At 50.2% G+C, this 23,859-nt stretch overlaps 1 protein-coding gene across 8 annotated transcripts in view; it reads right to left on the reverse strand.

Annotated features, from left to right (window-relative positions):
* Positions 1-2,663: 2,663 nt before the first annotated feature.
* Positions 2,664-23,859, reverse strand: part of SMARCA4 (SWI/SNF related, matrix associated, actin dependent regulator of chromatin, subfamily a, member 4) — a 51,300-nt gene continuing 30,104 nt past the window's right edge. For 2 of the 8 annotated variants that reach the window (XM_026660567.1, XM_026660564.1), the window contains exons 17-35: positions 21,788-21,854; positions 21,099-21,209; positions 19,723-19,965; positions 18,744-18,857; positions 17,487-17,594; positions 16,329-16,415; positions 14,547-14,593; positions 14,182-14,348; positions 13,144-13,307; positions 11,938-12,165; positions 11,620-11,718; positions 11,279-11,356; positions 9,806-10,033; positions 8,303-8,556; positions 6,697-6,805; positions 4,800-4,901; positions 4,286-4,418; positions 3,440-3,579; positions 2,664-3,146 (exon numbers count right to left, since the gene is read on the reverse strand). In XM_026660567.1, the coding sequence (XP_026516352.1) occupies positions 3,114-3,146; positions 3,440-3,579; positions 4,286-4,418; positions 4,800-4,901; positions 6,697-6,805; positions 8,303-8,556; positions 9,806-10,033; positions 11,279-11,356; positions 11,620-11,718; positions 11,938-12,165; positions 13,144-13,307; positions 14,182-14,348; positions 14,547-14,593; positions 16,329-16,415; positions 17,487-17,594; positions 18,744-18,857; positions 19,723-19,965; positions 21,099-21,209; positions 21,788-21,854 (2,512 nt within the window). In that variant the 3' untranslated portion in view covers positions 2,664-3,113. The remainder of the gene's footprint in view (positions 3,147-3,439; positions 3,580-4,285; positions 4,419-4,799; positions 4,902-6,696; positions 6,806-8,302; positions 8,557-9,805; positions 10,034-11,278; positions 11,357-11,619; positions 11,719-11,937; positions 12,166-13,143; positions 13,308-14,181; positions 14,349-14,546; positions 14,594-16,328; positions 16,416-17,486; positions 17,595-18,743; positions 18,858-19,722; positions 19,966-21,098; positions 21,210-21,787; positions 21,855-23,859) is intronic. The other 6 variants (XM_026660568.2, XM_026660566.2, XM_026660572.2 and 3 more) reach the window with 6 other exon arrangements.

Genomic DNA, 23,859 nt, shown 5'->3' on the forward strand with positions numbered 1-23,859 from the left:
GAAAGCAAACGATACGGGTTTGACTATGACTAAATGGAAGTGTACACAGCTGGGAAGAAAGAATGCAGGCCATGCTCTCAGGGTGGGGGGGGGGGGGGGGAAAAAAAAAAAACACTTGGGGGGGGAGGGGCTGTGGGAGCATGGTAGATAATCAGTTGAACGTAAACTCCCAGTGTGACACTGAAGCCGAAAGGGCTAATGGGAGCTTGGGATGCATAAAGAGGGGAATTCGGAGTAGGAGCAGAGAGGTTTATTTTACCGCTGTAGTTGGGACTGGAGTAAATTGCTGCTGGAACCCTGTGTCCAGTTCTGGGGCCCACCGTTCAAGAAGGATGAAGGGGGCGGAGAAGAGCCATGAGAACGACTGAAGGGTTAGACACCATGGGTTTTAAGTCCCTTTGGAGAACGGGATTAGGTTCCTAAATGACTGGGGTACTTTGGAAAATGTCACCCCTTATCTCTTGTTCTTTTCTGAAAAGCATCTTCCCATAGCACTGGACAAACCAAGAGATCATCCCCCAAACCTGGAGTTTCACAGCCTGCAGCTAGCCATTCGACTGTGCTACCGTGGGACAAAGCGCCGAGCAAACCAGCCCCTTCTGCTTGGGTTGCTTTCCCTTTGGGGAAAAGAAACCCCTGAGAACGGCAGTGTGGGAAAGGCAGGCCCACGACCCCCTCCCCCCCATCTCCTACAGAATGACACAGGCCTGCGCCTCTCCCGGGACATGTCCCGTCAAACAGGAAGGAAGGCAAGAGAACAGTGCCTAGCACAGAGCAAATGAGTCACTCCTGGTGCAACTGCAGTGGGACGCGAGGAAGTGGGGGAGCCGGATTTCCGGCTCTGCCTTACATGGGCAGATGGCACCACCAAAAAGCAGGCGAGGGAAGTTTGCATCCACGTGGCTGGTGTTATCGTGAGCGCCGCGGAATGCAAGAGACAGCGGTCATCCCTCCCCGGCCTTCCCTGCTTTCCAACAGCTGGGCAGGCGGCTAGATCCTGTGATGTTTGGGGATGAAGTAAGCCATCCGATCCTTCAGCCAGGCGCATCGATCACAGGAGAAGGCAGGGCTGCCCCAGGCGCTGGTCTGCTGCCCTCCAGTCAGAAAGATCTTTGAGTCAAGCCACCGAGAACAAGAGATCCCAGGAAGGAGCGACTTGAGCACGGCTTACGTTCCACAGTCAAACCGGCCCCACCTTCAGCCAGCTTCCAAATGTGGCGGTGCAGATTAAATACAGCTCGGCTGCTTCCGAGCAGTGCAGCCTGGCTCTAGGAGGGGAGGCGCTGCCAGGGCACCAGCTGGCTACAGCTCCTACGGGAACCCCCCCGCTTCTTCGAGAGCTCTTGTCCATGTGGATCCACTTACGGCTCCCATGCGCGCTACATGTGAGCGTAAGTGGGGTCCACGCGGCCAAGACGTCTCGAAGAACCAGTTCCCATTAGGTAAGGAACCGTTCCTTCCCACTCATCTTCCCTGGCTGCCCTCAATTTTCATTGTCAAAATATTAAAGATTGTTAGGTGAAAAAGGCTGTTGTGCCAGCGAGCACAGAGGAAAGGGAAGCAGAGAACCTCTGGGACTTCACAGACATAAGTAAATAATTCCCTAGTATCCAAAAGAGGTGGATTATTTACCTGTCTCTCTCAGCCCAGCCCATAAATCGTTAAAAGAAACCCTGGTGAACAATTAGGTTTAAAATACGTTAACAAACAAGAAGCTCTCCCCCCCACGCCCGAGGCTGCTGCAATTTGGTTCTCTGGGCCCACAATGAAGCACAGGCCTTGCAAGGGGGTGCAGTAGCCAGCCAACGCAGGTCCCTGGCGTATTCGATTGCACATCCCCACCTAGTGGAACTTGCTGGGAAGACAGGAACTTCATGGTTGGGTGTTATTGGCCTCTCTTCGCAGGTTACTGCGGCAGCGTTCCCCTGCTGGCTCCGGGCACCTCCTCTGGCTGGAAACGAGACGGTCAATTCTTAAATTGTCTCCAGAACCGTGTTCCACAATCCGAACGTTCATTAATACACTAATTAAATCGCCAGCCCTCGGGGGTGCAAAGAATCCCTTCCACGGCTGACAAATGCAAATTGATGCAGTGGAGTCTGCCAGCAAGGCTAACTCAGGGGCGTGAGCTGGCCCCGTTCATCCCAAGGGGATGTCAGCACTGATGGCGGATGATAAATTCAAATCTAAACCACTGTCCTGCTGATTGGTTTATCCAGGTGTCAGTTGTGGATATTGGGGTGGGTGCAGCAGGACAGTTAGATGCTACAGAGGCAGCGCTGCTTAATTCTAGGTCTAATATGACTCACGGGCCACAAGGCCTCGACTGTACCAAACAGGTAAGGGTAACCCACGGGTGGATAACAACCCAGGCGGTCGCTGGGGGTTGCTATGCTGGGTGATCTAATGTGTGCGGTCACAAGACGGTTACTATAGCGAGTAGAGAGGCAGAAGGTCTTGATGCAGCCCTGCTGCTACAACTGCCGAGCCAAGAACCAGCTGCGGGGTCAGCCTCAGAGCATTTCTTGTGGGGGGTGGGGGAGGGAGGGAACAGCTGAAGGCCAGATCAGGCAGCAGTAGGAAGGGGGTTGTGGGGCCTAATTAACTGAACACACGTTCAGGGAGCCAGAAAAACGACCCAGCTAAAAAAAAGTAACGTTCTGTTTAATTTATTACTGTTTGAAATCCAGTGACATTGACACACACAGTCACCGCCGCCACCCTTGTCAACTGGCGGGCAGCTGGCGGTTTGACCGGTTTAATAAAATACAGTACTAGGAGTGGAGTGCTACACACATGCATCCACAGTTTAAAACTACAGTGATTCAATACTGCAACTGAAACAGTACTGCCATAAAAAGAAAAAATAGATATCAAGTGTTCCCCGATTCATAATTCTCTTAAACAGTTAATGCTGTAACAAACGCTACTGATGTCAGGACAAGGCAAGACACAAACAGTCCTACATCTTCTCTGCAGTATAAATATGGAAGAGTTTTATACAGTTTACTGAAGTCTGATACTACATTTGTTGCTACCCGTTAGAGCTAAAGCGATACAGCGCGTCCGCTTTGGAAAGATCGGCTCTGGTGGTCTGGACCATGGAATGTTGCTTAATCATCTTCGGTGCCACTTCCTGAGCGATCCTGGAAGACAAGAGGAGATGGACGGGGAGAGATTAGAGTGGAGACATTCCCGTGGCAGGGCTGAGTGCTTAGAGACGTTTATCCCATCAGCTTTCCTGAGTCCTCCCAGTCCTTGCTTTTTAAAGAGGGCTCCTCCCGCTCCTGCTATAGCCCTGCGTCAGGTACTCTGCAAACACCAAGCTAAACACATCACCGCACAGAAGACTAGGTGGCCGCTGTGGAGCCGTTACAGACTAGCTACAGGCAAGTACATACAAGGTTACACGGGCAGCAGCTGGGGGTGGAGAACTTACCTCTTCCTGCTCCTCTTCACTATCATCGTCACTCACCACTGGCTTGGCCCGGGAGCCGCGGCTCGTGCGCCTGCGACCCTTCAGCCGGTCTTGTGCTTTCTCCTTTCTGCCCAGCTTGATCTTCACCTTGACGGAGCGAGCTGCAGGGAAGCACAAGGAGACGCAGAGAGTCTGAACACTTGCACAGGTTACGGCTCGGCACTGCCACACAGCAACAAAGCTTCTGCTGCACATTAGACCCGTCCTGTTATAACACAGACATAGTAAGTACATGGCACTTCTAGAACGCTTTCCATCTCAGGGCGAGAGCAGTGCCTTCTGCTTACCTTCCAACAGCTGCCATCTAAAACACAGACAAACGCAACACCGTACCTCCAGAGCATCTGCTCTTGCATCAGACTCCCCCCCCCTGCTGCATCCCTGGTAACTTTCATGTTGTCCTTTAACTCAGCTGCTGCTGGAGATCTCCTGACCTACCTGGTTGAGCAGCTATGGCCTAGAAAGCAAGTGGGAGGAGTTACGTCCCCCATGCAGAGAACCAACATGCATTTCCCTTCCTTTCCTCCAAGACAGCCCTGGCGCCTGCAGTCCTCTCCCTGCCCCAGAACAGAGAGAACACAGGCCGGGCAGTGTGAGCTTCCCCCAGCCACAGTGCCCTGCCAATGTGCCTCAGTCCTGTCCTGGAGAAGAGAGGAGAGGGCAGGGGCCGTGGTCTTAGTTAGCTTTCGAGCTGGTCATCACCCTTTCGCGGAGACCGTCTCCAATGAGCACACGAGAGCTGAATATGGCAGGCACCTGCATGCACACACTCCTGCTTAGCGGAGGCAGCAGCAGAAGAGTACTCACACTCTGATTCAGATCCTTCCTCTTCTCCTTCCTCCTCCTCCTCACTCTCCTCACCTTCACTGTCTTCCTCTTTCTCAATTTTCTGCCTCACGCTGGTGAAGACGGATTGCAGCACTATCGAGTCTTCGTAGATCTAGAGGAAGAAGCCACAGCGGCCTGGGTGAGTCGGCTTCTGGAGAGAGCTGTGGCGCCCCACAGCCATTCCCTGCTCGAGGCGCCAGAGCCTTGGCCTCTGTCACACCACGCGACGCCTGCTTAATCTAACTGATGCCAGCTCACGCCAAAGCCTGGGTATTAAGCGTTTGCCATGCTTAGGAATAATCCAGCTTTAACCAGATCAGCTTTTCAGCTTTTATTAGGAAGAAAGGGCTGGCCATCTTGCAATCTAATTGGCTGGCAGGATTGAATGGGATTCTCTAAAAAGGGGTGTTTAGTCCCAATCACACCCGGGGTCGAGAGAGAGAGGGTCACTGCCCCCGCCTGAGCCCTGGCAGCGGGGAGGGAGGCGCCTTACCAGAGAGCCTTCCAGATTAAAGGTCTGTGCGTTCTGACACAGCAGCATGACGTCCTTCTCCAGGTCATTCAGGCTGCGGTACTTGTGGTTGCGGATGCGTTCCTGAGAAAGGGGCAAAGGTCAGAATCACCTCACACATGGCCAGCGAGTCAACTGCTCCCTTGCTGGCTACCCAATGCTGCCTTCCACATCACCTAGAACGGCCTCGCAATTCGCACCCGCCAAGCGCACGGCTCCAGCAAGCTCAAGGAAGACCACACACCCCAGTCGGCTGTCTGCCCCTTGGGGCTTTGTTCCCAGCCCTCCCCAATGCACCTACACAGCTGTGCCATGTAGCCTCTGGCAACCCTCAGTCAACAGCCTGCAATAGGCAGTGCTGTTCCCAGCCCACTGCAGCACCTTACACAGTCAGGTGAGTGGCTGTCGTCACAGCCAGCTGCAGTGGCCGGATAACTGGGATCATGAAGGAAAGCTCCCCCCACACAATTCTGTATTTAGCACACAGCATTGCACCACCAAGAAAGAGGTCTGCACCCTACAGGCGCCACAAGCCACAGACGCAGCCAGGTGGGGCCCCGTGGGACAGGCTTTGTGAGAACAGGTGTGGCCAGCAGAGAGAAGATGTGCTTGGCCAATGTGGATCTGCAGGTGTGGAGGTATGAGCAGGGGAAGGAGACGCAGGGAGCAGTTGGGACAAGCTTGGGTGGAGCCCAGAGCCAGGAGGGAAGAGGGTGGGAGCAGCATTGGGCACAGTTCTGGAGGTGTCACTGAGAAGGTGGAGGGAGGAACATAAGGGCAGAGTGCCAAGAATCACAGGACTGGAAGGGACCTCGAGAGGCATCTAGTCCAGTCTCCTGCACTCAAGGCAGGACTAAGTATTGTCTAGACCATCCCTGACAGGTGTTTGTCTAACCTGCTTTTAGAAGGAGGGTGTTTGCACTTTCTCCCTGGGCTGGTTTTTTTTTTTTTTTTTTTTAATAAAACTGCCTAGAATCCGGCTCCCAGACTCAGGCCCCAGTTCCGTGCATGCCTCCTGGCCTCCATTTTCATTTTCCTCTGCACCGGTCAATGCTGGGGGAGGGTGAAACACCTCGCTTAACGAGGCAGGACAGTGGTGAGGCCAGGATATGAACGGATAGAGAACAGAAGGCCGAACGCTTCCATTAGCTGCCCAGCCCACCAAGGGTTAACTGATGCTAGCCCCACAGGACTCCAGTTCGGTGGGTAGAAGGATGCAGCGGTTTTCCTGGGGGGACTGGAGACAAGTCTGGCTTGAGGGAGGAGGGGATTGCTGGGCAGCACGAGGAGTGGCTGGACGCCCAGCTCCTGGAACACACCAGTAAGTGCAGGGAGAGAGTTAGCGGGTCCCAGCAGGCCAGCCCATTTAGTCACATCTCTCGAGGGGGCTGGCCCAAAGCACCTGGCAGCCCAGCTGTCCAACTACAAAACCTGACTAGAGGAGTCCTTGCTCTGTAGAGCTAAAGGCAGGAGGGGGCTCGAGGCAGAGCTTCACGACACAGCGGGGTAGCGTCTGGATAGCTCTCCGAAGGCTTTTAATGGTGGGGAACAACAGCACTTGGTAAGGGTGATTTGACTGATCCCAGCTTAAGGGTTGGCCCAGGAACAAGCAAAGATGGAGGAGTGGAGACCAGGGAACAGGTGGGTGTGTGGGGAGCAACCAGGGTAGAGACACAGGGAGGGAGTTGGGCTGGGCCTAGAGGAGAGAACAGGTAGTGGCAGGACAGCAGTGGTAGTGCCACAGGACAGGAAGAGGACCGGGCTAGGCTGTTTTGGATGCACCAAGCTGCATTAAATCACGGTGAAGACACAAATCAACGATGTGAAGTAAGAGTGCTGCATGGCGCCACAAGCATCCACTGAGGGCGGGCAGGGTTACCTTTATTTTTTTGAAATCCACTGGCTTGCGTATGAGCTCGTAGTACTCCGGGAGCTCTTTACGAGAAGGCAGCTGGATGAAGACTTCGCTAAGCTGGCGTCCACTACTACTACAAAACAAGGAAGAAATACAAGATCAAAGACAGAGTCAATCCCCGTCCCCTCTCACCTGAGCAGCAGCTCCCAGCCTGCCATGCAGAACTGCCACGCAGACAAAATCACAAGACACTCTTCCACCATGCAGGAGAACGTCCTTCCTTTAGCATGGAGGCCTGCTCAGTGCCGAAGGACGGACAATTGAATATGCTAGCCAAGAAGCTGGCAGGGCTACTGTGTTGCCTAATGGTCACTACAGCAAGAGCCTGTCAGCACTTTCATTACAACTCTCTGAAAGCTGGCCCATGTCACTGGACCTCTTTCTAAGCGGCACAAAATCTAGTGGTTTATTAAAGTATGGGGAGGAAAAGCAGCAGCCTGTTTGGAATCAGGCAGGGAAAAACCTGGATGTTTCTTAAAAGGATCCTAAGACATGGGGCGGGGAAAGCAGACTGCACGAGAGCTTCTAAGTGAAGCAGGCATCAACTCCACTATGCTTCTTCCAGGATGTGCTCTAATGCGCTGGCCAGTCACGATGGTTCAAAACTCACTTAGCATGTTGAGCTGAGACATTTAATACTTCCCTCGATCCAGGGAACTTTTCCAGGCTCTGAGTCAATTCATCAAAAGTAGAGGATAGAAAAGCTATTTGTTCACTGGCCAAATAAAAGAGCCTAGAAAATCCCACAGGAAAGAGTTTGATCTTTTCACACAGACCACGTGTTTAACTTCTGCCCTGTACTGCTGATGCCTGAATTGCAACCCTCTATTAGAAAATAGCAATACTGGCAACGCCCTACTGCGCTAGCCGGAAGAGCACTGCAGGGTCACAAGTGCTCTCCAGCCGTGCCCCAACCGTCATGCGATCAGTAGCGCACAGCACACAACAGCAGGGCTGTCACTGTGTTTGACCGGAAGCTTCCGACAGCATGCCGCTTCGCAGACATGCGCCACGAGGACATTTCAAGCCTAGATGGAAGATCCTAAGAAGGACCTAGCAGATCAGCTGATCGCTGGAGAGAAATGGGACAGGAGCTGGATTTGTCAGTTGCTGCAGTTTGCCTGCGAGGCAGGGCACAAACTGGGTGGAATGAGGCAATTACCGCCTGACTCCCAAAGTTTACACAACATGCATCCTGGTCCACCCTCCTTTCATTGCCTTAACTGCAGGACGCAATCTCTGCTCGTTTTACACAGCAGCCTACAGAAAACCCACAGACAAGACATTCCCTGGCAGATGAATTAGAAACTGCCAGTACTCTGTGAACTTCGTCTTCAGAGTGCTTTGCAAACGTCAGCCACTCCCTGGGAGGCAAGTAAGAAGGATTCCCATTTGAGAGATGGGGAATAAGACAGAGAAGTGCCGTGGGTTCATGCCATGACTGCCCAGGCAGGGACTAGGAGTTGGGTGTTCCTCCCCCCACGTGTGCGCGCACTGGTGATTAAAAAGACAGAAAAGCAGACCCTAGGCAGGAGTATTGAGGAGAGTGCCCATCCCTTGCGTCTCTTACCTGTCCTTGTATTTAATCACAGCATCTACAATCTTCTTCATTTTTTTGGTGAGGTTGGGGGGGTTTGGGGAGAGCTTTTCGGCGGGAGGCCTGCCGCGCTTTTTCTGCTTTTTGCTATCATCGTCTTTGTCCCGGCTGCGGGTGCTGGTAGTCGGGGTGGCAGAGCCAACGTCAACATCTCGCTTGCGTTTGCGGGAAGATTTCTTCTGACGAACCTCCTCCTCGATCTCCTCCAGTGTGCCCTCCTCTATAGCCTACGGAGGGGAGCAACAGAGCAGCCGCTAGCACTGAGACTGCTGGGCAAAGGTGCAAAGAAAGGGCAAGGGAGCTGCCTGGGAAACGCTAAGCACTGCCATTTATATGAGGCTTTTAATTTGCTGCACTAGTGACCAGAGCGGCCTGCCCAGTGGGGCTGGGGCTGGATGTGCTGCCCCTTGCTTGCGGACAGACCCCCTCCCTACCTGAGACGTTAGTTCAGGCTGTTACAGAAAAGGGGTTCTCAGACTTTTTCATACGGTGACCCCCTTCTCCATATTGGGACCCCTTCCAATTTACCCATATGGGAAAGGCCCCTGGGTTGGCAACACATGCTAATGCTCTAGCATTTTTTGGAAGTGGTAATGGGCTAAAGCATCTCTGCTCTGCTGAGTGCATTTGAACCATGCGCATGGTTTGGGGCTTTTCCTCTCAAGAACGGAAGGCCTCTACAGACCGGCCTTCCGCTCGTTACACCCAGCTGATCAGACGGTCTCTAACTGCCCTCCGTTTAAATTCAAAGCCGGAAAATGCCCCAGACGTAGGGGAGATTTTTAGGTGAACACGGAGGTATTTTAAGAGGAAGAAAGTAGCTGCTGGAAGGATATTGGAGGAAAGCAGAGGGTGTCTCAAGGGTTAACCTCCACAGAAGGAAGAGGGGTATTTCTATTCTCTACAGCTAAATCATCATCTCTAGCTTCCTGCCCAAGAAAAGCTCTTAAGATCCCATTAATGTTAATTCTTGAGCTGCTGCAGCCTCCCTCTCCCTGCTGCTCATAAACCTTGCGGCTACCTAGAATCCGGCAGGCACTCGGCTGCCCATCAAGTGCATTCTGCCTGGGAGGCTCGACAGCTGTTAAAGTAGCAGTCAGCTATGGTGTGGCTTCAATTGTTTAAACCCCTCTAGAGCCCTGTGATGGGGTGAGGTGAGTTTTTCAAATACCCAGTACCAGCATCAGATGGCGAAAGAGAAACGGATGTTTGGTAATAAGCGAATGGGTCGCTAATTTCATGCATCAATATGACCAATTCATGCTACCCAAATCTCCACTAAGGGTTTTGAGCAAGAGGCAATTTTCCTCGAGTTGGTAATGATGGATGCTGGGGGATTCAGCCACACATCCAAAGCTGGCTTATTTTACGCTACGCACCATCAGAGTCTCCAGTACTGGGTATTTTCTTTAGCACATAGACAAAAACACAGTAGAAGCATAGATTTGAGAAGGCCATTGGAGAACGATGCTGTACCATGTATACCTTGAGCCACTGCTTCTCGGTAAGCGAGTCACTGTAGTCCACCTCCTTACGGTGACGTGACCCTCGCCCAAACATCTTCTCCTCCTCCTCCTCACATGTGAGCCTCTCCACTTCAGCATCATCCTTAATAATCCAGGATGGCAGCTCATCCTCTTCCATTAGACGTGGCTTTCGCTTTGGATTGCGTGCTTCCTCCCGCCTGCGGTCCAGGTCCATGCGCTAAAATAAGAGGTGTTTGCTGGGGGGACCGCTGGCACAGCGACAGGGGGTCTGTGGCCATTGCCCGAATGCATCTATCGGGGGGTTAGCTGGCCCATTTAGGCGCTGGTTAGTCGAGGCAGGTCATCTCTACAGCAGACGTTGTGGGTCATGCAGCTGACCCCAGATGGACCAGGACGTGACTGATCTCGGCTTTGGAAATATCGAACTGGCCCAGGCATCCAGCAGGGACCAAGGAGCAAGGAATGCTGCAGTGCAGCGTGTGCAGCCTCCGGGAAGGGGTGCTCTCTGGTGACTCTCGGTCACGCGGGAGCCATGCCAGTTGGCTCCAGAGGAGTGCTGTTCTGCCATCTTTGAGTGCAAGGCCCTTGGGAAGCTTTGCAGGGGGAGGGATACAGCAGGAATGCAGTGTGTTTGTGGAGCCCAAGGGGTTTGTTTAACAATTATTTAAATACCTACTGATTCATTACAGCTCAACAAATACATCAGGTTAAGCGCTGCGTGAGCATATTAGCCGGCATAAGAGACTGACCACTCTGAAGGACAAGGTACTAGAAGAGATCACTGAAACTGGAGACAGACAAGAGCTATTACTGGGGGTCATCTCGGCCAGCTGTCTTCGCTGAAGTTGGATTGTCCCTACGGTGCAGTGTTAGTGTGCGGTTATCGCTTCCATCAGCGTTACTAGCCCATCACCCGATTATTGACTTATCCAGGCTCACAGGAGCCTAGAGCGTCTGACGTGGGGCAGACATGGGCAAACCCACTCCTCCACCCGCATGTATCGGCATTAAGAGTACTGCTGAAGGAGTGGCATTTTCTAAAGGAGTCTTTTGTGCTCTCTGAGTCACACGGAACATTCTATAGATCTCCTAGCTGAATAAATAAATATTTTGCCTGTCCTACTGCCTTTCATCTGAAGATCTCAATGCACTTCACCAACATACTTCAGGAGCACGTTATGGTAAGTATTTCCCCCATTACATCTAGGGTAAGCCAACAACAACAAAGGCAGGGGCAGAACCTGCTCAAACTTTAAGACCCTGCTCCCCGCCCAGAGCCAGGACTAGAACCCAGGAGCCCTGACTCAGGCCCCACTGCTCTAACCACTAGACACCAAGTCCTTACTCAAGTCAATGTTGGTTCAAACATAACAAGTTCAACTCTATCAGAAATGCCATTGCCTGTGTTACCCGGAAGAGAGAGAGGGGCTCAGTTCTCTTCCATGGCCTCTGCCACGCTCACCATAAAAAGGTCAAATTCCTCTTCATGACGGGCAATCATCTGGTTGACCGTTTCATCGTCGGGAACTTCATCTTCTTCCTGCAAGATTTCAAACGCCTGGCTTAATGGCGAGAGAAGACGCCGCGGCAGTTCGTATGCTGGGAACTGAACACCGAACATTGCTACCATCTGACGCCTGTTCGGCTGCCCGTGTGAAATGACTTTTGGTGGTCTCAGTCCAGTGTCTAGTGGACAGGTATCCACATTGCAAGAGACCACCACCAGAGCTGGCACCTTTGTTGGCAGTCTCAGCAGGGAGGCCAAGGATTGAATGGGCATGGAGACTGAACTGCCCCTCTCACCTTTAGAGGTGGCTCCTCCAAGTCAGGGTTCAGGCACAGGGTTGAGGCAGTGTGGGGGAAGCTTGCACTGCCACTGCCGCTGCCCGTGCTGTATCTGTTCTGTGGATAAATAGAGGACTTCAGTCTCCAGGGCTGTCAATCCGGCACCTTTCACCGACACTAAAATTCACTTCAAAAGAGAAACAAGTGTTCATGCTCTTTCCTTCCAGCCCACATGCCCTTGGCCTCGGGGACACAGAGCCACGGAGCACAAGCCAGCCACGCGTTCACCATTCATGCTCTGGAGTAGCAGGGAGGGTGACCTGCACCGCCCCTTACCTCATCCTGCTCCTCGTGCTCTAGGATAGCCTGGAGGAAAGCTCTCCGCTCGTGGCTGGAGGATTTCTGGTCGAACATGCCGGCCTGGATGACCTTCTGATCAACGTTCAGCTTGTACTTGGCTGCAGCCAGGATCTTCTCCTCCACGCTGTTCACAGTGCAGAGGCGGAGCACACGCACCTCGTTCTGCTGCCCAATACGATGCGCTCGGTCCTGGGCCTGCAAATCCTGAAGAGGGGAGCACGTTGTTTGCAGAGTAATTTAAACCTCACTCCTTCCCAGGTAAATATTTGAGCCTTTAAATACATCACGGGAAAAGTATACATGCCTCTCAGAGCTACCTGGAGGACCTCAACAACTCCAGAGGATTCCATTACATCCACTGGGGAAGTTTAATTAATCGAAGCAGTTCGTTTTGCTGACTGCTCTTGTACTTGGCGATTCAATGCACATTAGAAAAAATAGGTCACTGTGCCTAGCTATTACAGCGAACTCTTGCGAAAGTGCTCTTGTACTTAGCCTCCCAAGCCTCACCCTCCCTGACGGAGCGGAGTGTCTACACGTGGATTCTTACTGGCACTGGTGAACCACAGGGTAACGTGGAATAAGAGGATAGCAGTGGGCTTCCGTGTCTTTATACGACATTTAGCGTGGGTGGGATGGGGGATCTTTAACCTCAGTCACTACCAGTGCTAACTGTTAATCATGTTGATTAGCATTGTTAGCAATGATAATTATGCATCAGCCACAAGAGGATCTCCCGCTGTATGCCAGCCCACCCTGCCTGTCGGAGCTGAGACAACTGGGAGACAGGCAAAAGAGAAAAAAAAAAATGTTCTCAACTCTGCTTAACTAACGAACAGCAGAGAAAACATGGCAACCTTGCTAGGACTAGCATCTCAAGTGAAAGCCTTTAAGACAGTCTGAGGATGAATTCCAGCTGCTAACCGGTTAAAAGCCAGTTTGCTGCATCCTCATTGCTATTTTAACCAAAGTTAAGAACACACCTTACAGTGTAGATGCATTCTTAGATCCTTGTGAGGCGGTTAAACCAGCATTACAGGCACACAGTTCATCCAAGAGGAACACACTAGTCCTTCCTCTTGCTATTCTAGGAACGCGAGACTCGTGTCCCACGTACACACAGAGAGGCAACCACGCCCAACCCCGTACTGGGATCCCCACCAATTCAGGAGCGTTTTTTACCTGGTGCGGATTCCAGTCACTGTCAAAAATAATCACAGTATCGGCAGACTGTAAGTTCAGCCCCAGCCCTCCGGCTCGAGTGCTCAGCAGGAAAATGAAATATTCAGAGCCGGGCTCGTTGAAGGTCTTCAGCAGCATGCCGCGGTCTTCAGCTTTAGTGGTTCCTAGAAGCCCAGGGAGAAGAGGGGGGTCACCATTTTCCTCCCCTGCAAAGTTTTCTATTTAACATGGACTCAAGACTCCACAGAGCAAAGAGGGGTTCCAGCTTGCTCAGAAAATGTTGAGCACCTGCACCCGCTGAAAACCAGATCCACTGGAGGTGGCTCAAGTCGGGCACCCCTAATATTGTAGCACCCAAAATCAGTAGTCATGACGACAAATTGAGGTCTGTGCGTGCAGTGTGTGTGTCAAGTGGGAAAGCCCTTTGGGATCTTCCAGGATATAAAATGTAACATAAGGTGATCAATGTATCAAAGATAGCAGGTTACAAACATCCAAGAAGAAGTTGTTGATGCTGGGTGAAATTCCAAGAGACAGCACAAGGCCTATGCGCCATGTCAGCCTACAGAACAGGGCTCTTCCTGGAGGCGACTTTCACCAACTTAAAGGAGGTGGAAAGCGGTAAATGGATTAGCTGTGAACCACCTCCCTAAACTAACCTTACAAGAAAAAAAAGTGTCAAGTATGTGCAACCCTGTTAATCCTTTTTCCCCAATCAAAGGTTAAAGGAGAAACACGTCCAGGAGCAAGTGTGCAATGACAACACTGCAACAGTGTAATCCTACCAGCTTCACCAAGAGTTAGTACATGATGCGAGTGTTACGATAGTTCCCTGGTTTATTTTTATGAATGGCATTGTTAGTTTCATGCACGTTTCCCACGTGTGCTGCTAAGCACACTGCATGGAAAGGAGCACTAGAAGGAGGTTTGTTATTTGATCATTCGTTATCTACACATGCAGGGTTTGACCTACTGAGATGGCCAAAGCAGAGCGTTCAGGAGGGGATTGCAGGTCTCGCTGGTACCAGCTACACTCACCATCCAGCCGGAGGTATTTGAAGCCACGGTATGCGAAGTAGTCTTCCATGATGGTCATGAGCGAGGTCATCTGACAGAACAGCAGCACTTTGTGGTTGGTGGCTCGTAGTTTGGGAAGGATCCGGTCCAGAAGCTCAAATTTGCCAGATGCTCGGTACAGGTCTAGTCTAGTTCACAAGAGAGGATTGGAAATAGGTGAGAATCCGATGCTAAAAAAAGGCATCGTCCTCGCATGCAAAATGAGAACTACCAGTGCTTGCTACATTAATACACTGACCTAATCCAAGTAATTCTTCATTGATAAACCACACCACACTTCAACTACAAATACCCTCCTTTGTAAAGCTCAAAAGCATTCAACTTACCCCTGTACAATACCTCCAGTGAAACCTAAGTGCTCTGAAAAGGATTCCTGCAACCAGAAACAGAAACACTGTCACACTGATTGCACCAAACTCTTCTATATAAACACAAGTGTCCAATAAATCCACCAAACTCTTGGAATTGCCCTAATGGAAAACTGATCCTCAGCTCAAATAGGTCTAATCATCTTCTGCTTTCGTATGGCTTGGGTGGATAGCAACAAGTGTATATCTAGGTTTGAGAGGCAGCACATTGCGGCCGGAGCAAGCGGGTGAATGTCCTTCAGGCCCCCGGCAAAGGAACAAAGGGGACACTCAGATACAGTGTGCTCTAGTGTGGTGACCACAGTTGCATGCAGGTGTTTGCCTCATTTTCCATGTAAAGAGGGTTTGTCCAAGTCTCCCATGAGATGTCCTGATGAGATTCAATCTGCACCAGCCTTTCCGACATCAAATCAAAACCCGGTGGTTCCCTGGCAGGGTCAACGACGAGCTGTTTGTTTAGAGCGGTCGAAACGCTCCGTGTGACTCTCCATGGAGCCTCAGCGTCGCAGTTGGTGTAAGGGTCTTGATTCGGTCCGTAGAGGGCTGTGGGATTTTAATCTCGTCTTTAGCGGGTTCTGCAGGTCATCGTGCAGCGGGATCCCTGCGTTTGCATTGACATGGTTGAGAAAGCGAGATGTCTGAGGAGCTCTTCTAAGCTGCACAGCCTGGATGTGCGACAGGACCGGGAGCCAGTGGTCTGAAGTCGACTGGAGCGTCCCGACACTATGCGCGTAGCGTTAGTAACTTGAATGTCAAGGAGTTTAGCAGGACGGCTGTCAGACCACACTGGTGCACAGCATTTAGCTGCACAATATACCAAGGCAATTGTTGCGGTTCGTTGGGTCCGTGGCCTGGAGCCCCATGATGTTCTGGCCAATTTTCTGATAAGTGCGACACAAGACTGGACGTTCGAGGTGTTGTTGAAAAGTCAAACTCTGGTCCAGTGTAACACCAACATGCTTTGGGTTAGCCTTGTGGCTGACGCTCTCACTGCAGAATTGTGCATCAAGTTTGGTATTAGCCATTTTATTGTTCGGCTGGAAAGCGGTTTAATTATAAATGGCAATAGGTTAATTCATAAAATATTCAATTGCTGTAGGAAGGCCTGGAAAGAATGTGTAGGAATAAAGTAATTTTAAAGCATCTGTCTGGGGTCACTTGAGGTGCAGACGATCCCAAGGAGGAGTTGGAGCACGGATTCACTAGTGGAACACTTCTTTTGTTGTCTCTGAGGAGAGACTGCATCCAAAGGGATCAGCCTGACAATGAGCCTTGATTTTGCCATTTTTAATTGATATCACTTCATTGAACACTCCATGTCTGAATAGGTTTAAACCAACATTGGATGCTACAGGGGAACATTTTAAGATGAGACACAGGAACGCTACACAGTGCTGCCCTGAAAATTTACCCTGCAGCGTCCAAGAACAGCTTAGTTCATATAGTACCCATTTTACAGAAAGGCTGATCTGTGCACTATGGTGCCTAGATCCTCAGAGGAGCCTTGGAGGAGGAGGGGGGGGGGGAAGGAAAGCTCAGTGGTTTGAGCATTGGTCTGCTAAACCCAGGGTTGAGAGTTCAATCCTTGAGGGGGCCATTTAGGGATCTGGGGCAAAAATCTGTCTGGGGATTGGTCCTGCTTTGAGCAGGGGGTTGGACTAAATACCTCCTGAGGTCCCTTCCAACCCTGATAGCCTAGGATTCTATGAACACGGATACAAAAAAATACTACAACATTACCTCTATGTGCTGAAACATGTACGGATGGTTACAGATCTTCCTCAGCTGCATGATGGTGTTCATCAGGGTTTTTGTACCACCTTTGCCCTGTGTGAAGAAGACACAAAATTACAAATATGTCCACGCAGACACAAGCTGTGAAAGGGAACGCGGAGGATCTGCTCCCCCCCCCCCCCCCCCCACTGCAGTCATGGCATCCTACACTCTTGGCAAAAAATCTGAAATCTCACATGAGGGAAAGCAGATGGGTGCAGCTGAGGACAAAGGCAAAATTATTCAGAGGCCGATCACATTAGCTTTAGTAGCTAACTACATGTGCAGAACACTGAAGACAGTGAAGGGCTGTTAGAGCATGGACGGGACACGGGATGCATCTTCACTCAGTTTTCAAAAGTGAATGTCACAGCTCTAGTAGCAGAGCTGCCACTTTAGGAGGGGGACCCAATTAAGGACTCCAAAACCTCCTCCATACACTAGCAAGGCCAATTCCCCCAGCCCCACTGCTGTGAAAGCTGCCCAGAACGGCGAGACAACAGTCCATCAATGGAACACATTGCTCAGAAAGGTGAACTTCAAGGTGTTAAGGAGAAACCTTAAAATCCTCTTCCACAATCCAAGGAATAGATTTTTAAAATGAGGGTGAAAGGACAGCTCAGAGGTTGCATACTGGAGAAGTGAACACTTCATCTTCAGTTCATTTTAAACCCGGCCCAACCAGCTGCTGCCATCTGACAGCTGTTGAGTGGCTTGTGCGAAACAAGTTGGTGCTCTCCATGAAATTCCTAACAGTTATCCACAGCACAGGGTCCACCACCCTTTACGGAGCCCTTTTGGGCAGTCTTGGGAGAGGCATGCACAGGTTTAGGTCCTGGCTACGTGGAGGAAGCTTGCACTGCCTCTGCTCCTGCTGCATCCATTCTGCGCATTGGGGCTTTAAGGCCACGTCTGCACTACAGGCGCTATGGTGGCATAACGATACTGCTTTAACCCCGTAGTGTAGACAGACGGGGTTTTTCTGTTGCTGTAGGAGCTCCACCTCCCCGAGCGATGGTAGCTACGCTGACTGGGAAACAGGCCCCTGTACGTGAAATGCTCTTCGGCCCTGCTGCATGTAAACGCAGGGAGAGTAAGTAACAAATCAGGGCCCTATTGCCACACCTTTTTATCCTTCTCCGAGCCATCGGTGAGCAGCACGCCCTTGGCCTGCATATGTCTATACAGCACCCTCTGTAATGCTGACATGTCACACTTGATCACATACTCCACCTGGAAAGCAGAGGAGAGTTTAACATCACAAACGATAGTAACCAACCCACCGCGATTCTCTGCATGCTCCCAAAACATCTCACTCCTATCCCCCAGTCACTGGCTTGTAGCCCTGCACCCCCCGCCCCTTTGCTGTACTGCTCCGAGCTCTCTGCCAACCACAGGACGGGGACTTACTTCCCAACCAATCAGCACTGTTCTCAAGCTGGCCAGAGTGCTGACGAGACACTCTTTAACCACAGGGCTCGGTGTGGTGTCTTTATGATGCTGCTGACCCCAGGAGCGGTAGACTGGGCATACAAGTCACTCCTGTGGAACTGTGGGGCACGAACAGCCATCACTATTCTCCCATCTTCCCCACTCTGAGCCCTACCACCTCAGCGCTAGGGAGCTGAGCTACCAATCCGGTTTGTTCTCATCAGGCTAGCTTAGCCCAATGGGATGAGACTAGCAAGCTGAAAAGCTGCAAAATACCATATCGTTGCAGCAGTTCCTAGAAAGGAAACTAATTTGGAGTCCACGGAAGTTGGAACGTTTTTTTCCCCCCCTTAGCACTGGAGTGAAGAAAGGGAAACCATAAAAAGCAAAAGCCTCTAGTGAGGACAACATGGAACCAGCTGTCAAATGCTGGAGCAAACAGCAGGCAGCTTAACTGACAACTATATGCAAGTTAAAAAAGAATAAACGGGTTAGTTCAACTACCTCATCCCCCACTCATGGGCCAGGGCAGGAGCGCTGTCTCTAGCATGTTTCACTACTTCCTCCTGTCCAACTGTAAATGCTCAAATCTTGGGGCTTTCCCCACTTTCCTCAGGAGAAGATGTCACAGCTTCTCTTATAGTCTCTCACTTCAGCTACATGACTTACAGCAAGGATGCAACATAAAACAATGAATAAACTTACAACTAAAACACTATTTAAGTGCAGCATAGTTCATAGATTTTAGAATCATTTAGGCGAGAAGGAACCATTAGATCTAGTCTGATCTCCTGTATAACCGCACAGGTCAGGAATTTCACTCCACTAGCCCTGTACTGAGCACAATAACTTGTGTTTGACTAAAGAACATCTTCCAAAAATGCATCCAGAAAGCCTGGTGTGTGGTGGGGTGGTGGTGGTGGGAAAGAGTGTCTTCCTTACAAGCTTTACCTTTTCAGGCAGCTGTGCTTCTACCTCCTTCTTTAACCGTCTTAGCAGGAAGGGACGCAGCACTTTGTGCAAACGACGGATAATCAGAATAGTTTCTTCTTCATTCAAATCCACCTATTTTTTCCACCCAGGAAATAAAAAAAGGTTAGAATAACTTGAGTCTCTTTCTCCTCAACATTTTTCACTAAATACTGCAAGATCCCAATAAAAATAACCCCTAGCTCTTGTCTAGCACATTCCCAGCAGATCTCAAAGCACTTTGCAAAGGTGGTCCTGATTATGCCCATTCTACAGATGGAGAAACTGAGGCTCAGAGAGGGTAAGTGACTTGCCCAAGGTCACCCAGCAGGAAATGGCAGAGCTGGGAATAGAAATAAGGCCTAAAGATTCCCTCCATAAACTGTGCAACTGATGACTTACAGTTTTGACCAGCCACACACCTCTCAAAACTGCAAACTCTCTTATGCTGCTGTCCAAGTCTGGGGTTTCTGTACTGAAAACTCTAACGGTTCAAACCCCGTGCTGTTCTATTACTTGGTATTCACGTCCCCAGTCCCTGCACTTTAAGGGAGGAGTTTTGAATGAATATAACCAGTTCACTTAAAAGCCTTGAGGATTCTGTGCAATCTGAGAATCCATTTTGACAAGAACCAAGCAGCGCCTTGCTGGGATGGATGGAGGTCTATGACAGAAAGACACCTTGCCTTTATTCCAGCATTTGCTTATTACCAGTCTCTGGTTTATCCCGTATGGCTCAAAGTCACTTTCTCTGGTGTCAAGGCCCAGAAATTAAACTGACTGAAGACCATAACCCTCCCCTAATTAGCAAATTAAGATGGAGACTGCTGAGCTAGCATACCAGATAATAGCTGGAAACTAATTACAACCAAATACTGTGGATACCCAGTGATTTGGTACCTTATATTAGCACAAGACTGTCCAAACTCAACTGCTGTCAGACGGCTACTTCCACACCTACCTTCTCTCCGGTCATGGCAAACGGAGCATTAAACCACTGCTCAAATGTGCTACAGCTCTTGAAGATGGTGGGAAGGAGGAAATTGAGTAGAGCCCACAGCTCTGGCAGCTTATTCTGTAGTGGAGTTCCTGTCAGCAGCAAACGACGCGGCGCAACGTAGTGTGTGTTGAGGACTTGGGTTAGCTTACAGTGGTGATTCTTCATTCTGTGACCTTCATCAACAATCATGTACTTCCAGCGAATCTGCAGAGACGGAATCACAACAGAGACTGTGGGAATCCCACCTTTCATAAGCACAGCAGCTACCCGACGCAGGAGAATCACACAAATCTTAACCATCCATGCAGCTATGCCTGCCCAGCGGGGGGGGCACCACCAGAGACCGATCAGAACTGACTAGGACTGTAAAAACCTAGTCAAGTTTCATTCAGGCTGCTGCTGGGAAAGTGCTCCCATTCATGAGCCCTTTTTTTGCCTGTGGCACAGAGAACTGAGACAGCCGATGGAATAAGGGAGAGAATGTAAAGAAAAGGGAAGGGGCAGTAATGTCGAGAAATGATTAAGGAAGAGAGATGTTACCCAGTTAGTTATTTCTAGCATCTCACACACCCTGTACCATCTTCAGTAATTCCTTAGCTTCCTGGCCATAGCCAAATACATTTCCCTTACTACCCCAGTTCGAGTAACTGAAAAGAGAATTCCCTGCTAAGGCCATGTCTACGTGAGAAAAGCTGCACCAGTTTAACTGGATATAGTTAAACTGGCACAAAGCCCTAATCAGTGCAGCTTAATTTAGTAGTTCACTGACACAAGATACAGATAAAGATCACTAGATCAGAGAAGCTTCTGGGAGGTAACTAATGCAAATCCCCACTATTGAAATAATCCAGATAACTAGTCTTGTGAAGTTGCACACTCCCACACTTCTGGGGAGGACCTGCATAGACTGCCTTGACTTGATCAGGAGGAGGTCTAAGAGGACAAAAGACTTGAAACTGTATCAAGTGACAGCCTGACCTCGGAAGAGGGTAACTCACATGCGCAAACCCCGAACTGAGACAGACCCCACGAGAGGATCTGAGGTACTTTAGATCTGCCAGGGTTTCCAAGTGAAAGATGGGCGAGCGTCTGCTAAGCTAGGCATGTGTATCTAAGCTGTTTATTGCTAAGATAGGTTTTCTCTGTAATGCTTTTGCTCTGAATGAAGAACACTTTGCTTTATGAGAGAAGGCTGATCACTCCTTAACCCTGAGAACACAAAACTGCGGGGCCTGAGAAAGGTGATGGCTGGGGGACTGAGCCCTCAGTGGGGTGGCCCTTAAGGCAGCCATGAAGGTGTCAGAGGTGCAGTTAGCCATGGGAAACACGACACTCACCTTGGCAAGAATGTGCTTATCTTTGATGATGTACTCGTAGGTTGTGAGCAAGACATTAAATTTCCCACTTCGAAGCTGAGGTACAAATGCCCGTCTTGCTGCTGGAGAGCCCTAGGAGAGGAGGAATGGGAGAAAAAACTCAAATCAATGTAACTTCCAGCAGAGGGCGTTACCGAGGGCTTGTCTACAGGGTGCAGCAATGCCCCACTAGAGGGGTACAAATTCTAAAGCGCACCAACATGATGCGCTCCAACTGGCCCGTGTAGACCCTGCTGGCATGCTCTAAAAATTCCTTATTGCACATCTACACAGCAGCGTCTACACAGGCCGGTTAGTCTGCAGCACGCAGTACACTGCAGAATTCACACCCCTCTAGTACACATTGCCGCACTGTATACACAAGCTCGGATTATTAGCAACAGAGTGGAAAGTCCCATGTTCCTGATTCGCGGGGGGAAACAAATCTAGCTTGAATATTTATATAGGCCATGGGAGTTAGATTCATTCTCTTGTTCAAGTATTCATATCAAACACAGAAGAATAGTCACTACGCAGCTGATTTTTTGTTTGGACAAAGGGAACACTGCATTTCTAATCGGGGTTGGTTATACAGGTACTAAAAGCTGCTTGCAGAGTATGCAACCAACGGTTTCACAGTGAGAAGTGCAGGACCGAACTCCAGTACTTGCCTTGTATGAGACCTTCACCACAGAAGGAGCCCATTTATCAAATTCATATGCCCAGTTTGACAACGTTCTAGAAGAGAGGGAGCGAGAAAGAACAGTAAAACCCACCCTTGCATAATGGACTCCAAACCTTCTATAGCCCAAAGCAGCCCCCATTGGCTGTAAAACCATCAAAGTCTCCAGCAGCTCGTGAGAAATCAATACCCTTTATTCCCAGCTAGTAATTCTTGCTGCAAAATCCATTATCCAAGACACTCAACCACAATCCAAACAATTCCCTGTGACAATCATGAGATGTGGCCACAGTACTTTCTTCTCTGCCAGAAAGAACAGTTATGTACCTTACAGTAAATGTGGTTCTTGGCAATGCATTGCCCATATAGATTCTGCTCTTGGTGCACGTGCTCCATGCATGAGAGATCAGATTATTTTGTCCAGCAGTGTCTGTTGGGGCCACGCCTGCACCATAAGTAACCTCACTTCCCCCTCGCCTGAGGGCATCAAGGGTAGCGTGGGCCCAACGGCCCCTCAGTTCTTTCACCAGTACAGAACTCTGGGGTAGCTGAGAAAAAGAGCAGGTTGTGAAAACTGTGTGGACAAGACATTTTGAAGAACCAATTGCCGCAAGGCAAGTAAGTATCCTTTCTTCTTCGAGTGGTTGTCAACACAGATTCCATGCCTGGTGATGAGGATGGCATGGACTGCACCCTCAGCACGTTTGCAGATGACACTAAACTGGGAGAGTGGTAGATACGCTGGAGGGTAGGGATAGGATACAGAGGGACCTAGACAAATTAGAGGATTGGGCCAAAAGAAATCTGATGAGGTTCAACAAGGACAAGTGCAGAGTCCTGCACTTAGAACGGAAGAATCCCATGCACTGCTACAGACTAGGGACCGAATGGCTAGACAGCCGTTCTGCAGAAAAGGACCTAGGGGTTATAGTGGACGAGAAGCTGGATATGAGTCAACAGTGTGCCCTTGTTGCCAAGAAGGCTAATGGCATTTTGTCCTGTATAAGTAGGGGCATTGCCAGCAGATCAAGGGACGTCATCATTCCCCTCTATTTGGCATTGGTGAGGCTTCATCTGGAGTACTGTGTCCAGTTTTGGGCCCCACACTACAAGAAGGAAGTGGAAAAATTGGAAAGAATCCAGCGGAGGGCAACAGAAATGATTAGGGGGCTGGAGCACATGACTTATGAGGAGAGGCTGAGCGAACTGGGATTGTTTAGACTGCAGAAGAGAAGAGTGAGGGGGGATTTGATAGCTGCTTTCAACTACGTGAAAGGGGGTTGCAAAGAGGATGGATCTAGACTGTTCTCAGTGGTGGCAGATGACAGAACAAGGAGTAATGGTCTCAAGTTGCATTGGGGGAGGTTTAGGTTGGATATTAGGAAACACTTTTTCACTAGGAGAGTGGTGAAGCACTGGAGTGGGTTCCCTAGGGAGGTGGTGGAATCTCCTTCCTTAGGAGTTTTTAAGGTCAGGCTTGACAACGCCCTGGCTGGGATGATTTAGTTGGGGATTGGTCCTGCTTTGAGCAGGGGGTTGGACTAGATACCTCCTGAGGTCCCTTCCAACCCTGATATTCTATGAGCAAGCAGCTGTCTATTGCCTGGAGGTGGATAACCGGAGTCTTACTTAAATAGTGACTGCAGGACAGTCCCACCAACACTGGCATCCAATCTGGAAGCCTCCGCTAAGGAACAGTGTCTTGTAAATGTGTGGCTAGCGCGCCCATAGCTACTCCACAAGTTTCTCGGTTTGTCTAGGTTAACTAAAACTTACCTATATTACATTGCCAAGACCGTATGTGATGGGGTGTCCACCCCACACAGGGCCTGGAAGGGTTAAGATGGCTACATGGGCCAATGACCTGCCCAGGCTGCACTGGAGAAGGAGCCAGGGGTTGATTAAATAAAGCTCAGCTGGTCAGGAACAGGAGGCACCTGACTAAAGCCCAGGAGGTGACCGCAGCAGTGGGCTGCATGGCAGGAGTCTGCAGCCTTTCCCTGGGTGAAGGGAGGTGTGTTGGGCCTATACAGTATAGCCCGAGAGTTACGAACTGACCGG

This window comes from Terrapene carolina, unplaced genomic scaffold, assembly GCF_002925995.2.
Source record: "Terrapene carolina triunguis isolate 2854851 unplaced genomic scaffold, T_m_triunguis-2.0 Scaffold833, whole genome shotgun sequence".
NCBI lineage: Eukaryota > Metazoa > Chordata > Testudines > Emydidae > Terrapene > Terrapene triunguis.